The 18140-nt window shown below is 49.0% G+C and overlaps 1 protein-coding gene across 1 annotated transcript in view; it reads left to right on the top strand.

Annotated features, from left to right (window-relative positions):
* Nucleotides 1-10399, top strand: part of LOC138852899 (uncharacterized) — a 36942-nt gene extending 26543 nt beyond the window's left edge. Inside the window, exon 3 of the mRNA XM_070086487.1 lies at nt 9583-10399. Within this exon, the coding sequence (XP_069942588.1) occupies nt 9583-9902 (320 nt within the window). The 3' untranslated portion in view covers nt 9903-10399. The remainder of the gene's footprint in view (nt 1-9582) is intronic.
* The last annotated feature ends 7741 nt before the right edge of the window (nt 10400-18140 follow it).

Here is an 18140-nt window from a genome sequence, read left to right as displayed (position 1 = left end):
ATAGACTGTGTGGGGTTCAAGTTACATAGACTGTGTGTGGGGTTCAAGTTACATAGACTGTGTGGGGTTCAAGTTACATAGACTGTGTGGGGGTTCAAGTTACATAGACTGTGTGGGGGTTCAAGTTACATAGACTGTGTGGGGGTTCAAGTTACATAGACTGTGTGGGGGTTCAAGTTACATAGACTGTGTGGGGGTTCAAGTTACATAGACTGTGTGGGGGTTCAAGTTACATAGACTGTGTGGGGGTTCAAGTTACATAGACTGTGTGGGGGGTTCAAGTTACATAGACTGTGTGGGGGTTCAAGTTACATAGACTGTGTGGGGGGTTCAAGTTACATAGACTGTGTGGGGGTTCAAGTAACATAGACTGTGTGGGGGTTCAAGTTACATAGACTGTGTGGGGGTTCAAGTTACATAGACTGTGTGGGGGGTTCAAGTTACATAGACTGTGTGGGGGTTCAAGTTACATAGACTGTGTGGGGGGTTCAAGTTACATAGACTGTGTGGGGGGTTCAAGTTACATAGACTGTGTGGGGGGTTCAAGTTACATAGACTGTGTGGGGGGTTCAAGTTACATAGACTGTGTGGGGGGTTCAAGTTACATAGACTGTGTGGGGGTTCAAGTTACATAGACTGTGTGGGGGGTTCAAGTTACATAGACTGTGTGGGGGTTCAAGTTACATAGACTGTGTGGGGGGTTCAAGTTACATAGACTGTGTGGGGGTTCAAGTTACATAGACTGTGTGGGGGTTCAAGTTACATAGACTGTGTGGGGGTTCAAGTTACATAGACTGTGTGGGGGGTTCAAGTTACATAGACTGTGTGGGGGTTCAAGTTACATAGACTGTGTGGGGGGTTCAAGTTACATAGACTGTGTGGGGGGTTCAAGTTACATAGACTGTGTGGGGGGTTCAAGTTACATAGACTGTGTGGGGGGTTCAAGTTACATAGACTGTGTGGGGGGTTCAAGTTACATAGACTGTGTGGGGGTTCAAGTTACATAGACTGTGTGGGGGGTTCAAGTTACATAGACTGTGTGGGGGGTTCAAGTTACATAGACTGTGTGGGGGGTTCAAGTTACATAGACTGTGTGGGGGTTCAAGATACATAGACTGTGTGGGGGTTCAAGTTACATAGACTGTGAGGGAGGGGTACAAGTTACATAGACTGTGAGGGAGGGGTACAAGTTACATAGACTGTGAGGGAGGGGTACAAGTTACATAGACTGTGAAGGAGGGGTACAAGTTACATAGACTGTGAGGGAGGGGTACAAATTACATAGACTGTGAGGGAGGGGTACAAGTTACATAGACTGTGAGGGAGGGGTACAAGTTACATAGACTGTGAGGGAGGGGTACAAGTTACATAGACTGTGAGGGAGGGGTACAGGTTACATAGACTGTGAGGGAGGGGTACAAGTTACATAGACTGTGAGGGAGGGGTACAAGTTACATAGACTGTGAGGGAGTGGTACAAGTTACATAGACTGTGTGGGAGGGGTACAAGTTACATAGACTGTGTGGGAGGGATACAAGTTACATAGACTGTGTGGGAGGGGTACAAGTTACATAGACTGTGAGGGAGGGGTACAAGTTACATAGACTGTGAGGGAGGGGTACAAGTTACATAGACTGTGTGGGAGGGGTACAAGTTACATAGACTGTGAGGGAGGGGTACAAGTTACATAGACTGTGAGGGAGGGGTACAGGTTACATAGACTGTGAGGGAGGGGTACAAGTTACATAGACTGTGAGGGAGGGGTACAAGTTACATAGACTGTGAGGGAGGGGTACAAGTTACATAGACTGTGAGGGAGGGGTACAAGTTACATAGACTGTGAGGGAGGGGTACAAGTTACATAGACTGTGAGGGAGGGGTACAAGTTACATAGACTGTGAGGGAGGGGTACAAGTTACATAGACTGTGAGGGAGGGGTACAAGTTACATAGACTGTGAGGGAGGGGTACAAGTTACATAGACTGTGAGGGAGGGGTACAAGTTACATAGACTGTGAGGGAGGGGTACAAGTTACATAGACTGTGAGGGAGGGGTACAAGTTACATAGACTGTGAGGGAGGGGTACAAGTTACATAGACTGTGAGGGAGGGGTACAAGTTACATAGACTGTGTGGGAGGGGTACAAGTTACATAGACTGTATGGGAGGGGTACAAGTTACATAGACTGTGAGGGAGGGGTACAAGTTACATAGACTGTGAGGGAGGGGTACAAGTTACATAGACTGTGAGGGAGGGGTACAAGTTACATAGACTGTGGGGGAGGGGTACAAGTTACATAGACTGTGAGGGAGGGGTACAAGTTACATAGACTCTGAGGGAGGGGTACGAGTTACATAGACTGTGAGGGAGGGGTACAAGTTACATAGACTGTGAGGGAGGGGTACAAGTTACATAGACTGTGAGGGAGGGGTACAAGTTACATAGACTGTGAGGGAGGGGTACAAGTTACATAGACTGTGAGGGAGGGGTACAAGTTACATAGACTGTGTGGGAGGGGTACTAGTTACATAGACTGTGTGGGAGGGGTACAAGTTACATAGACTGTGTGGGAGAGGTACAAGTTACATAGACTGTTTGGGAGGGGTACAAGTTACATAGACTGTGAGGGAGGGGTACAAGTTACATAGACTGTGTGGGAGGGGTACAAGTTACATAGACTGTGAGGGAGGGGTACAAGTTACATAGACTGTGTGGGAGGGGTACAAGTTACATAGACTTTGTGGGAGGGGTACAAGTTACATAGACTGTGAGGGAGGGGTATAAGTTACATAGACTGTGAGGGGGGGTACAAGTTACATAGACTATGAGGGAGGGGTACAAGTTACATAGACTGTGAGGGAGGGGTACAAGTTACATAGACTGTGAGGGAGGGGTACAAGTTACATAGACTGTGTGGGAGGGGTACAAGTTACATAGACTGTGTGGGAGGGGTACAAGTTACATAGACTGTGTGGGAGGGGTACAAGTTACATAGACTGTGTGGGAGAGGTACAAGTTACATAGACTGTGAGGGAGGGGTACAAGTTACATAGACTGTGAGGGAGGGGTACAAGTTACTTAGACTGTGAGGGAGGGGTACAAGTTACATAGACTGTGTGGGAGGGGTACAAGTTACATAGACTGTGAGGGAGGGGTACAAGTTACATAGACTGTGTGGGAGGGGTACAAGTTACATAGACTGTGTGGGAGGGGTACAAGTTACATAGACTGTGAGGGAGGGGTACTAGTTACATAGACTGTGAGGGAGGGGTACAAGTTACATAGACTGTGAGGGAGGGGTACAAGTTACATAGACTGTGAGGGAGGGGTACAAGTTACATAGACTGTGAGGGAGGGGTACAAGTTACATAGACTGTGTGGGAGGGGTACAAGTTACATAGACTGTGTGGGAGGGGTACAAGTTACATAGACTGTGAGGGAGGGGTACAAGTTACATAGACTGTGTGGGAGGGGTACAAGTTACATAGACTGTGAGGGAGGGGTACAAGTTACATAGACTGTGTGGGAGGGGTACAAGTTACATAGACTGTGTGGGAGGGGTACAAGTTACATAGACTGTGTGGGAGGGGTACAAGTTACATAGACTGTGTGGGAGGGGTACAAGTTACATAGACTGTGAGGGAGGGGTACAAGTTACATAGACTGTGTGGGAGGGGTACAAGTTACATAGACTGTGAGGGAGGGGTACAAGTTACATAGACTGTGTGGGAGGGGTACAAGTTACATAGACTGTGACTGTGTGGGAGGGGTACAAGTTACATAGACTGTGTGAGGGAGGGGTACAAGTTACATAGACTGTGTGGGAGGGGTACAAGTTACATAGACTGTGAGGGAGGGGTACAAGTTACATAGACTGTGAGGGAGGGGTACAAGTTACATAGACTGTGAGGGAGGGGTACAAGTTACATAGACTGTGTGGGAGGGGTACAAGTTTACATACAAGACTGACTGTGAGGGAGGGGTACAAGTTACATAGACTGTGAGGGAGGGGTACAAGTTACATAGACTGTGTGGGAGGGGTACAAGGTACATAGTCGGTGTGGGAGGGGTACAAGGGTGAGGGAGGGGTACAAGTTACATAGACTACAAGTTACATGACTGTGTGGGAGGGGTACAAGTTACATAGACTGTGTGGGAGGGGTACAAGTTACATAGACTGTGAGGGAGGGGTACAAGTTACATAGACTGTGTGGGAGGGGTACAAGTTACATAGACTGTGTGGGAGGGGTACAAGTTACATAGACTGTGAGGGAGGGGTACAAGTTACATAGACTGTGAGGGAGGGGTACAAGTTACATAGACTGTGAGGGAGGGGTACAAGTTACATAGACTGTGTGGGAGGGGTACAAGTTACATAGACTGTGAGGGAGGGGTACAAGTTACATAGACTGTGAGGGAGGGGTACAAGTTACATAGACTGTGAGGGAGGGGTACAAGTTACATAGACTGTGAGGGAGGGGTACAAGTTACATAGACTGTGAGGGAGGGGTACAAGTTACATAGACTGTGTGGGAGGGGTACAAGTTACATAGACTGTGAGGGAGGGGTACAAGTTACATAGACTGTGAGGGAGGGGTACAAGTTAGACATACAAGTTACATAGACTGTGAGGGAGGGGTACAAGTTTAGACTGTGAGGGATCAAGTTACATAGACTGTGAGGGAGGGGTACAAGTTACATAGACTGTGAGGGAGGGGTACAAGTTACATAGACTGTGTGGGAGGGGTACAAGTTACATAGACTGTGTGGGAGGGGTACAAGTTACATAGACTGGGAGGGAGGGGTCCAAGTTACATACTGTGTGGGAGGGGTAGTTACTAGTGTGGGAGGGGTACAAGTTACATAGACTGTGAGGGAGGGGTACAAGTTACATAGACTGTGAGGGAGGGGTACAAGTTACATAGACTGTGTGGGAGGGGTACAAGTTACATAGACTGTGTGGGAGGGGTACAAGTTACATAGACTGTGAGGGAGGGGTACAAGTTACATAGACTGTGAGGGAGGGGTACAAGTTACATAGACTGTGAGGGAGGGGTACAAGTTACATAGACTGTGTGGGAGGGGTACAAGTTACATAGACTGTGACTGTGTGGGAGGGGCACAAGTTACATAGACTGTGAGGGAGGGGTACAAGTTACATAGACTGTGAGGGAGGGGTACAAGTTACATAGACTGTGTGGGAGGGGTACAAGTTACATAGACTGTGAGGGAGGGGTACAAGTTACATAGACTGTGTGGGAGGGGTACAAGTTACATAGACTGTGAGGGAGGGGTACAAGTTACATAGACTGTGAGGGAGGGGTACAAGTTACATAGACTGTGTGGGAGGGGTACAAGTTACATAGACTGTGAGGGAGGGGTACAAGTTACATAGACTGTGAGGGAGGGGTACAAGTTACATAGACTGTGAGGGAGGGGTACAAGTTACATAGACTGTGAGGGAGGGGTACAAGTTACATAGACTGTGTGGGAGGGGTACAAGTTACATAGACTGTGTGGGAGGGGTACAAGTTACATAGACTGTGAGGGAGGGGTACAAGTTACATAGACTGTGAGGGAGGGGTACAAGTTACATAGACTGTGAGGGAGGGGTACAAGTTACATAGACTGTGAGGGAGGGGTACAAGTTACATAGACTGTGAGGGAGGGTACAAGTTACAAGTTACATAGACTGTGAGGGAGGGGTACAAGTTACATAGACTGTGAGGGAGGGGTACAAGTTACATAGACTGTGAGGGAGGGGTACAAGTTACATAGACTGTGAGGGAGGGGTACAAGTTACATAGACTGTGAGGGAGGGGTACAAGTTACATAGACTGTGAGGGAGGGGTACAAGTTACATAGACTGTGAGGGAGGGGTACAAGTTACATAGACTGTGAGGGAGGGGTACAAGTTACATAGACTGTGAGGGAGGGGTACAAGTTACATAGACTGTGAGGGAGGGGTACAAGTTACATAGACTGTGAGGGAGGGGTACAAGTTACATAGGGGTACTGTGAGGGAGGGGTACAAGTTACATAGACTGTGAGGGAGGGGTACAAGTTACATAGACTGTGTGGGAGGGGTACAAGTTACATAGACTGTGTGGGAGGGGTACAAGTTACATAGACTGTGTGGGAGGGGTACAAGTTACATAGACTGTGTGGGAGGGGTACAAGTTACATAGACTGTGTGGGAGGGGTACAAGTTACATAGACTGTGAGGGAGGGGTACAAGTTACATAGACTGTGTGGGAGGGGTACAAGTTACATAGACTGTGTGGGAGGGGTACAAGTTACATAGACTGTGTGGGAGGGGTACAAGTTACATAGACTGTGTGGGAGGGGTACAAGTTACATAGACTGTGTGGGAGGGGTACAAGTTACATAGACTGTGTGGGAGGGGTACAAGTTACATAGACTGTGAGGGAGGGGTACAAGTTACATAGACTGTGTGGGAGGGGTACAAGTTACATAGACTGTGAGGGAGGGGTACAAGTTACATAGACTGTGTGGGAGGGGTACAAGTTACATAGACTGTGTGAGGGAGGGGTACAAGTTACATAGACTGTGTGGGAGGGGTACAAGTTACATAGACTGTGTGGGAGGGGTACAAGTTACATAGACTGTGAGGGAGGGGTACAAGTTACATAGACTGTGAGGGAGGGGTACAAGTTACATAGACTGTGTGGGAGGGGTACAAGTTACATAGACTGTGAGGGAGGGGTACAAGTTACATAGACTGTGAGGGAGGGGTACAAGTTACATAGACTGTGTGGGAGGGGTACAAGTTACATAGACTGTGAGGGAGGGGTACAAGTTACATAGACTGTGTGGGAGGGGTACAAGTTACATAGACTGTGAGGGAGGGGTACAAGTTACATAGACTGTGACTGTGTGGGAGGGGTACAAGTTACATAGACTGTGTGGGAGGGGTACAAGTTACATAGACTGTGTGGGAGGGGTACAAGTTACATAGACTGTGAGGGAGGGGTACAAGTTACATAGACTGTGAGGGAGGGGTACAAGTTACATAGACTGTGAGGGAGGGGTACAAGTTACATAGACTGTGAGGGAGGGGTACAAGTTACATAGACTGTGAGGGAGGGGTACAAGTTACATAGACTGTGAGGGAGGGGTACAAGTTACATAGACTGTGAGGGAGGGGTACAAGTTACATAGACTGTGTGGGAGGGGTACAAGTTACATAGACTGTGAGGGAGGGGTACAAGTTACATAGACTGTGAGGGAGGGGTACAAGTTACATAGACTGTGAGGGAGGGGTACAAGTTACATAGACTGTGAGGGAGGGGTACAAGTTACATAGACTGTGAGGGAGGGGTACAAGTTACATAGACTGTGAGGGAGGGGTACAAGTTACATAGACTGTGAGGGAGGGGTACAAGTTACATAGACTGTGAGGGAGGGGTACAAGTTACATAGACTGTGAGGGAGGGGTACAAGTTACATAGACTGTGAGGGAGGGGTACAAGTTACATAGACTGTGTGGGAGGGGTACAAGTTACATAGACTGTGAGGGAGGGGTACAAGTTACATAGACTGTGTGGGAGGGGTACAAGTTACATAGACTGTGAGGGAGGGGTACAAGTTACATAGACTGTGTGGGAGGGGTACAAGTTACATAGACTGTGAGGGAGGGGTACAAGTTACATAGACTGTGAGGGAGGGGTACAAGTTACATAGACTGTGAGGGAGGGGTACAAGTTACATAGACTGTGTGGGAGGGGTACAAGTTACATAGACTGTGAGGGAGGGGTACAAGTTACATAGACTGTGAGGGAGGGGTACAAGTTACATAGACTGTGAGGGAGGGGTACAAGTTACATAGACTGTGTGGGAGGGGTACAAGTTACATAGACTGTGAGGGAGGGGTACAAGTTACATAGACTGTGAGGGAGGGGTACAAGTTACATAGACTGTGAGGGAGGGGTACAAGTTACATAGACTGTGAGGGAGGGGTACAAGTTACATAGACTGTGAGGGAGGGGTACAAGTTACATAGACTGTGAGGGAGGGGTACAAGTTACATAGACTGTGTGGGAGGGGTACAAGTTACATAGACTGTGAGGGAGGGGTACAAGTTACATAGACTGTGAGGGAGGGGTACAAGTTACATAGACTGTGAGGGAGGGGTACAAGTTACATAGACTGTGAGGGAGGGGTACAAGTTACATAGACTGTGTGGGAGGGGTACAAGTTACATAGACTGTGAGGGAGGGGTACAAGTTACATAGACTGTGAGGGAGGGGTACAAGTTACATAGACTGTGAGGGAGGGGTACAAGTTACATAGACTGTGTGGGAGGGGTACAAGTTACATAGACTGTGAGGGAGGGGTACAAGTTACATAGACTGTGAGGGAGGGGTACAAGTTACATAGACTGTGAGGGAGGGGTACAAGTTACATAGACTGTGAGGGAGGGGTACAAGTTACATAGACTGTGAGGGAGGGGTACAAGTTACATAGACTGTGTGGGAGGGGTACAAGTTACATAGACTGTGAGGGAGGGGTACAAGTTACATAGACTGTGTGGGAGGGGTACAAGTTACATAGACTGTGAGGGAGGGGTACAAGTTACATAGACTGTGAGGGAGGGGTACAAGTTACATAGACTGTGAGGGAGGGGTACAAGTTACATAGACTGTGTGGGAGGGGTACAAGTTACATAGACTGTGTGGGAGGGGTACAAGTTACATAGACTGTGAGGGAGGGGTACAAGTTACATAGACTGTGTGGGAGGGGTACAAGTTACATAGACTGTGTGGGAGGGGTACAAGTTACATAGACTGTGAGGGAGGGGTACAAGACTTTGTGGGAGGGGTACAAGTTACATAGACTGTGTGGGAGGGGTACAAGTTACATAGACTGTGTGGGAGGGGTACAAGTTACATAGACTGTGTGGGAGGGGTACAAGTTACATAGACTGTGTGGGAGGGGTACAAGTTACATAGACTGTGTGGGAGGGGTACAAGTTACATAGACTGTGTGGGAGGGGTACAAGTTACATAGACTGTGTGGGAGGGGTACAAGTTACATAGACTGTGTGGGAGGGGTACAAGTTACATAGACTGTGTGGGAGGGGTACAAGTTACATAGACTGTGAGGGAGGGGTACAAGTTACATAGACTGTGTGGGAGGGGTACAAGTTACATAGACTCTGTGTGAGGGGTACAAGTTACATAGACTGTGTGGGAGGGGTACAAGTTACATAGACTGTGAGGGAGGGGTACAAGTTACATAGAATGTGAGGGAGGGGTACAAGTTACATAGACTGTGTGGGAGGGGTACAAGTTACATAGACTGTGAGGGAGGGGTACAAGTTACATAGACTGTGAGGGAGGGGTACAAGTTACATAGACTGTTGTTAAAACATGGTATTTTCTGTGTAAACCCTGTATGAACTCTTTAAGGCGACATAAACTTATATTTACATATAAAACACATTTTACCATTTCGTAAATATTAGATGTATCAGAGGAATACTTTATTTATGTCATCAAATATTGGTAATGAGTGTTGTATTCCTGTAAGTACTGGACTAACAGTTTGTGTCTCCCGCAGAGATCGAGCTGCCTAAGCCACTGACCACTGCCCACGAACTGCTTATTGAAACCATTGGGGAAGAGATTCAGAAACCCTTGAATAACCAGCAGGACTTATTGGGCCCCGTCCCTGATGACAGACATGCTGCTGCTCCCCATCAGGGCAAACCTGTCCCCACGCGACCACTGCCACCCATGCGACCCCAAAACACCCATGCCGTACCTTACTCCCCTACCAGCTCTGGCATGGACCACGGAGTGTGTGGGTCTATATCAGTCTCTTCTGTAATGCTAGTGACCTCAGTCATCTCGTGGATGGTGATGTGGTCAAGAGTATAGGTCATGGCGGTGCCAGCGTCTCTATGTATGGCTGCTATTGTGTCCTCTTGTGAATCGTTACGTGCGTGTGTCTCCTTGTGCGTCCCCCTCGGTGTGTCCCAGCAGCCAGCAAGCCAGCAAGACATGCTCAACAATAAATATGCTGGTCTGGGGAGTGTGTTGTGTGGGTGATGGCTGACAAACCTGGCTCCCACGCCATGCAAGACAAGCCTACTTGTACCAGACTACAAGATTGCTGTGTCAGAACTCTACTTAATGGGCCTTCGAAACAAACAGAAAATTATTATGGTGCAGTACAGGATGTGAGAACCATAAACAGTTAACCATACGTTCACATTTCTTGTTTATGATGTGCATAACTAAGAACTCAGAAGGAATCATGTTCCACAAGATGTGGTGTTGGATCCCACTGGCTGCCACCACTACTCACCCTGTGCTCGTCTCGACCAGCGGACCTCACCTCTCGTTAAAACACCTGCACCAGAAACTACATAAACAACATTTTAGTAAAAATATATACATATATATATATAAATATATTTCTTAAGTATATTGTATGATTTCCTTGCTCGCCAGATAAGGGTAGGCTTGTGGTGTGCACCTAACTAGCCTGGAGTTCCATCTTTCTGAGCACTCAAGGCAGCCCAACAACACTTGCCACCAGTTCCTAAAAACAGGTTACTACCTCCCTCCACTTCTCCAGTCCTCCTCCCAGTCTCCCTCAATACAAATCCAACCTGACTTATTCGGTTCCTTATCCTAATTGGCTCCCAGAGTGGCCCCTCGCCTTGAATTGGCGGGGCATGCTGGAGATGTGGTGTGGTGCAACCCTGCCGCCCCCAAACCAGAGCCTTACGGTGTATGTCTGTGTTTGTCTCTAAATATTCATTTATAATGCATGATGCTGGTCTCAGACTGAATGATTTATTACGTGTTGAGTGGTTGTTAATGTACTTTCCACATATACACGCATTAAGACTGACAGGATCACTATATATCCGCTGGAGACGCAGGAGAGCATATATACACAAATTATTTCTGCATGGCGACCTACAACACCTGCAACATTATATATATATTGACCTACAAGCACACTGAAGAGACAACATCATGAAGTAATCCACCCTGTTCTGCATACAAAGATTATTCACATTTCTTTGACCCCTTTCCCTTTCAAATTTCAAGAACGCGTCGACGACCCCTTCACTTCTAAATTCCCCTTATGAAAGACCTTGATGGCCCCCTGGTTGGCTCGATTTAAAAAAGTCTCACTGACGATGCTGCAGTGAGGCTGCATGAGCCACAACCATGAACGTGGAGCTCCTGGCAGGATAACATGAGGCTGCATGAGCCACAACCATGAACGTGGAGCTCCTGGCAGGACAACATGAAGGAAGACTATACTGGGCCATGTTTACCTTGTGTGTGTATGACCTGTCTCAGCCTGGCTCACTAACCACGTTCACACCAGCCTGGCTCACTGACTAGACTCACACCAGCCTGGCTCACTGACTAGACTCACACCAGCCTGGCTCACTGACTAGACTCACACCAGCCTGGCTCACTGACTAGACTCACACCAGCCTGGCTCACTGACTAGGTTCACCGTAGCCTGGCTCACTGACTAGGTTCACCGTAGCCTGGCTCACTGACTAGGTTCACCGTAGCCTGGCTCACTGACTAGGTTCACCGTAGCCTGGCTCACTGACTAGGTTCACCGTAGCCTGGCTCACTGACTAGGTTCACCGTAGCCTGGCTCACTGACTAGGTTCACCGTAGCCTGGCTCACTGACTAGGTTCACCGTAGCCTGGCTCACTGACTAGGTTCACCGTAGCCTGGCTCACTGACTAGGTTCACCGTAGCCTGGCTCACTGACTAGGTTCACCGTAGCCTGGCTCACTGACTAGGTTCACCGTAGCCTGGCTCACTGACTAGGTTCACCGTAGCCTGGCTCACTGACTAGGCACACACCAGCCTTGTGTGTACCTGTTGTTTTACTCGACCTACCAGAGGACAGTCACCTAGACAAGACACAGACTATTCCTTTCCTTCCTTCCTTCCTTCCTTCCTTCCTTCCTTCCTTCCTTCCTTCCTTCCTTCCTTCCTTCCTTCCTTCCTTCCTTCCTTCCTTCCTTCCTTCCTTCCTTCCTTCCTTCCTTCCTTCCTTCCTTCCTTCCTTCCTTCCTTCCTTCCTTCCTTCTTTCATGCTATCTCCCCTGTGGTCGTCCCCAACACATGGTTACAACATATCATGCTATCTCCCCTGTGGTCGTCCCCAACACATCGGTACAACATATCATGCTATCTCCCCTGTGGTCGTCCCCAACACGTGGTTACAACATATCATGCTATCTCCCCTGTGGTCGTCCCCAACACATGGTTACAACATATGCTATCTCCCCTGTGGTCGTCCCCAACACATGGTTACAACATATGCTATCTCCCCTGTGGTCGTCCCCAACACATGGTTACAACATATGCTATCTCCCCTGTGGTCGTCCCCAACACATCGGTACAACATATCATGCTATCTCCCCTGTGGTCGTCCCCAACACATGGTTACAACATATCATGCTATCTCCCCTGTGGTCGTCCCCAACACGTGGTTACAACATATCATGCTATCTCCCCTGTGGTCGTCCCCAACACATGGGTACAACATATCATGCTATCTCCCCTGTGGTTGTCCTCTCCCCATGATATCCACCCAGGGGGAGTGGACGGACGTCCTGTATAAAAACTTTACTTGTGTTGTATATATCAAGGTTGTATTATGGTAGACCGACTCTACACATAAGTCTACCTTGTACATAAATGGTAGACAGTACCGACAATATGAGGACTCAGACACAGGTGCAACACCTGGGTGTCTCTGTTGTAGACGTTTTGCCCACCAGTGGCTTTATCAGTCCAATACATGGATAATCAGTCCCTCAGCCTCAGCTGAGGGACTGATTATCTCGCATTGTAGTGGACTGATGAAGCCACTACCATGCAGCGTCTACAACACAGACACCCAGGTGTTGCACCTGTGTCTGAGTCCACACAGGTGTATGTTGTGTCACGTTGTCTCTGCATATATATATATAAATATATATATATATAGAATTTATATATAAATATCGTGTATAGTGAAAACGAGAATGTTAATAAAGACGTTAAAACCAGGTTGTTTTCTATTATATACCAGACCCTGTCTATAGTGAACGGTTGTTCTACAGGCCGAGAAAACTGTCTCCTGTTCCCCAGGCGCTGCGAGGCCCGTACGGGTTTAGTGCTTCCCTTAAGCATATAATAATTATTATTATTATCAGTCCCTCAGCCTGGAGGCTGAGGGACTGATTACCTCAGATACTTTATCTGCAAGGTTGAGGGACTGATTAACTCCTCCTCATTTCACTACAACACATGCTGCCTCTGTATCTGACTGAAGAAACCCACTGTGTAGGCGAAATGTTTTATTAATAAAGACACCGAAGTGTTGCACATATGTCTTGATCATCAACAGTGCACGGGGAGCTGTGTCTGTCACTTGTGGCCAACAATGGTCATCAACAGTGCACGGGGAGCTGTGTCTGTCACTTGTGGCCAACAATGATCATCAACAGTGCACGGGGAGCTGTGTCTGTCACTTGTGGCCAACAATGATCATCAACAGTGCACGGGGAGCTGTGTCTGTCACTTGTGGCCAACAATGGTCATCAACAGTGCACGGGGAGCTGTGTCTGTCACTTGTGGCCAACAATGGTCATCAACAGTGCACGGGGAGCTGTGTCTGTCACTTGTGGCCAACAATGGTCATCAACAGTGCACGGGGAGCTGTGTCTGTCACTTGTGGCCAACAATGGTCATCAACAGTGCACGGGGAGCTGTGTCTGTCACTTGTGGCCAACAATGGTCATCAACAGTGCACGGGGAGCTGTGTCTGTCACTTGTGGCCAACAATGGTCATCAACAGTGCACGGGGAGCTGTGTCTGTCACTTGTGGCCAACAATGGTCATCAACAGTGCACGGGGAGCTGTGTCTGTCACTTGTGGCCAACAATGGTCATCAACAGTGCACGGGGAGCTGTGTCTGTCACTTGTGGCCAACAATGATCATCAACAGTGCACGGGGAGCTGTGTCTGTCACTTGTGGCCAACAATGGTCATCAACAGTGCACGGGGAGCTGTGTCTGTCACTTGTGGCCAACAATGGTCATCAACAGTGCACGGGGAGCTGTGTCTGTCACTTGTGGCCAACAATGGTCATCAACAGTGCACGGGGAGCTGTGTCTGTCACTTGTGGCCAACAATGGTCATCAACAGTGCACGGGGAGCTGTGTCTGTCACTTGTGGCCAACAATGGTCATCAACAGTGCACGGGGAGCTGTGTCTGTCACTTGTGGCCAACAATGGTCATCAACAGTGCACGGGGAGCTGTGTCTGTCACTTGTGGCCAACAATGGTCATCAACAGTGCACGGGGAGCTGTGTCTGTCACTTGTGGCCAACAATGGTCATCAACAGTGCACGGGGAGCTGTGTCTGTCACTTGTGGCCAACAATGGTCATCAACAGTGCACGGGGAAGCTGTGTCTGTCACTTGTGGCCAACAATGGTCATCAACAGTGCACGGGGAAGCTGTGTCTGTCACTTGTGGCCAACAATGGTCATCAACAGTGCACGGGGAAGCTGTGTCTGTCACTTGTGGCCAACAATGGTCATCAACAGTGCACGGGGAAGCTGTGTCTGTCACTTGTGGCCAACAATGGTCATCAACAGTGCACGGGGAAGCTGTGTCTGTCACTTGTGGCCAACAATGGTCATCAACAGTGCACGGGGAAGCTGTGTCTGTCACTTGTGGCCAACAATGGTCATCAACAGTGCACGGGGAAGCTGTGTCTGTCACTTGTGGCCAACAATGGCCATCAACAGTGCACGGGGAAGCTGTGTCTGTCACTTGTGGCCAACAATGGTCATCAACAGTGCACGGGGAAGCTGTGTCTGTCACTTGTGGCCAACAATGGTCATCAACAGTGCACGGGGAAGCTGTGTCTGTCACTTGTGGCCAACAATGGTCATCAACAGTGCACGGGGAAGCTGTGTCTGTCACTTGTGGCCAACAATGGTCATCAACAGTGCACGGGGAAGCTGTGTCTGTCACTTGTGGCCAACAATGGTCATCAACAGTGCACGGGGAAGCTGTGTCTGTCACTTGTGGCCAACAATGGTCATCAACAGTGCACGGGAAGCTGTGTCTGTCACTTGTGGCCAACAATGGTCATCAACAGTGCACGGGAAGCTGTGTCTGTCACTTGTGGCCAACAATGGTCATCAACAGTGCACGGGAAGCTGTGTCTGTCACTTGTGGCCAACAATGGTCATCAACAGTGCACGGGGAGCTGTGTCTGTCACTTGTGGCCAACAATGGTCATCAACAGTGCACGGGGAGCTGTGTCTGTCACTTGTGGCCAACAATGGTCATCAACAGTGCACGGGGAGCTGTGTCTGTCACTTGTGGCCAACAATGATCATCAACAGTGCACGGGGAGCTGTGTCTGTCACTTGTGGCCAACAATGGTCATCAACAGTGCACGGGGAGCTGTGTCTGTCACTTGTGGCCAACAATGGTCATCAACAGTACGGGGAAGCTGTGTCTGTCACTTGTGGCCAACAGTGGTCATCAACAGTGCACGGGGAAGCTGTGTCTGTCACTTGTGGCCAACAATGGTCATCAACAGTGCACGGGGAAGCTGTGTCTGTCACTTGTGGCCAACAATGGTCATCAACAGTGCACGGGGAAGCTGTGTCTGTCACTTGTGGCCAACAATGGTCATCAACAGTGCACGGGGAAGCTGTGTCTGTCACTTGTGGCCAACAATGGTCATCAACAGTGCACGGGGAAGCTGTGTCTGTCACTTGTGGCCAACAATGGTCATCAACAGTGCACGGGGAAGCTGTGTCTGTCACTTGTGGCCAACAATGGTCATCAACAGTGCACGGGGAAGCTGTGTCTGTCACTTGTGGCCAACAATGGTCATCAACAGTGCACGGGGAAGCTGTGTCTGTCACTTGTGGCCAACAATGGTCATCAACAGTGCACGGGGAAGCTGTGTCTGTCACTTGTGGCCAACAATGGTCATCAACAGTGCACGGGGAAGCTGTGTCTGTCACTTGTGGCCAACAATGGTCATCAACAGTGCACGGGGAAGCTGTGTCTGTCACTTGTGGCCAACAATGGTCATCAACAGTGCACGGGAAGCTGTGTCTGTCACTTGTGGCCAACAATGGTCATCAACAGTGCACGGGAAGCTGTGTCTGTCACTTGTGGCCAACAATGGTCATCAACAGTGCAACAGCTGTGTGTCACTTGTGGCCAACAATGGTCATCAACAACGGGAAGCTGTGTCTGTCACTTGTGGCCAACAATGGTCATCACAGTTGTGTCTGCCAACAATGGTCATCAACAGTGCACGGGAAGCTGTGTCTGTCACTTGTGGCCAACAATGGTCATCAACAGTGCACGGGAAGCTGTGTCTGTCACTTGTGGCCAACAATGGTCATCAACAGTGCACGGGAAGCTGTGTCTGTCACTTGTGGCCAACAATGGTCATCAACAGTGCACGGAAGCGGGCCTATTGTCCAAAATGGTCATAAACAGTGCACGGAAGCGGGCGTCATTGGGCCAAAATGGCTAATGAGGGAAGGTTTCGCATTGTCAACAATGGTCATCAAAGGCAGGGGAAGCTGTGTCTGTATTTGTGGCCAAAATTCACCCAGTGCACGGAAGCTGTGTCTGTCACGGCCAAAATGGTCATAAACAGTGCCGGGAAGTGGTCGCCTTTTTCAAAAGGTCATCAACACAGGGGGAGCTGTGTCGCACTTGGGGCCCCCAAAATGGTCAAAAAGTGCAGGGGGCTGTCACTTTGGGCCCAACAATGATCATCAACGGGCACGGGAGCGGTTCGTCACTTGTCCAACAATGATCATCAACGGGCACGGGGAGTTGCGGTTCCAGGGCCAAACAATGATCATAAACAGTGCAGGGGGAGCGGCCCCGTCACTTGGGAAACGATCATCAACAGTGAGGGGAGCTGGGGCTCTTTTGTCAAAATGATCATAAACAGTGGGGGGGAGCTTTGGTCACTTTGGGCCCAAAATGATCACAACGGGCAGGGGGAGCGTTTTCACTTGTAAAATGATCATCAAAGTGAGGGGAGTGTGTCCACTTGTCCAAAATGGTCATCAAAGTGAGGGAAGCTTGTTTATTTTGGGTACCAATGGTCACAACATGCGGGGGGAAGCGTTTCACTTGGAACAATGGTCATCAACGGGCAGGGGGAAGCTGTGTCTGTATTGGGGCCCAAAAAATGGTCATCAACAGTGCACGGAAGTGGCCTTTTGGGAACAAGGTCATCAACAGTGCAGGGGAACCCGTTCGCCCCGCCAACAATGGTCATAACAGTGCACGGAAGATGTTTTTTACGGCAACAAGGGCATCAAATGCACGGAAGGTGTCGTCATTTGGGCCAAACCAATTACAACAGTGCAGGGGAAGGTGTTTCACTTGTGGCCAAAAAATGGTCATAAATGCGGGGAAGCTTTTCTTACGGGCCAACAATGGTCAAAAGTGCAGGGGAGTGTGTCTGTCACTTGTCAAAATGGTCACAACAGTCCCGGGACGGTCTTTTTTGGCCAAAAAGATCATAAACGGCAGGGGGAGCTGGTCCTACGGGCCAAAATGATCATCAACAGTGCAGGGGGAGCTGTGTCTGCACTTGGGGCCCAAACAGTGATCATCAAAGGCAGGGGAGCGTTTTCGCATTTGAAACAAATCATCAACAGTGCACGGACCCGTGTCTGCACTTGTGGCCAAAATGATCATCAACGGGCAGGGGGAGCGGTTTCACTTGTCCAAAATGATCATCAACAGTAGGGAGGGTTGTCACTTGTAACAATGATCATCAAAGCAGGGGGAGCTGGTTTTCTCAGGGCCAAAATGGCATCAACAGTGCACGGGGAGCTGGGGGTCTGTCACTTGTGGCCAACAATGGTCATAAACAGAGGGGGAGCTGTGTCGTCACTTGTAAAAAAGGTCATCAACGGGCAGGGGGATTTTCTGTCACTTGTCCAAAATGGTCATCAACAGTGCACGGGGTTGGGCTTTGGCCCAAACAATGGTCATCAACAGTGCAGGGGAGCTGGGGGTCGTCATTTTGGGCCAAAATGGTCATCAAAGCACGGGGAGCTGTGTCTG

This window comes from Cherax quadricarinatus, chromosome 18 (genome assembly GCF_038502225.1).
Source record: "Cherax quadricarinatus isolate ZL_2023a chromosome 18, ASM3850222v1, whole genome shotgun sequence".
Lineage (NCBI taxonomy): Eukaryota > Metazoa > Arthropoda > Malacostraca > Decapoda > Parastacidae > Cherax > Cherax quadricarinatus.
Note: the sequence above shows the minus strand (reverse complement) of the source record. Positions and strands in the feature narration are given on the sequence as shown.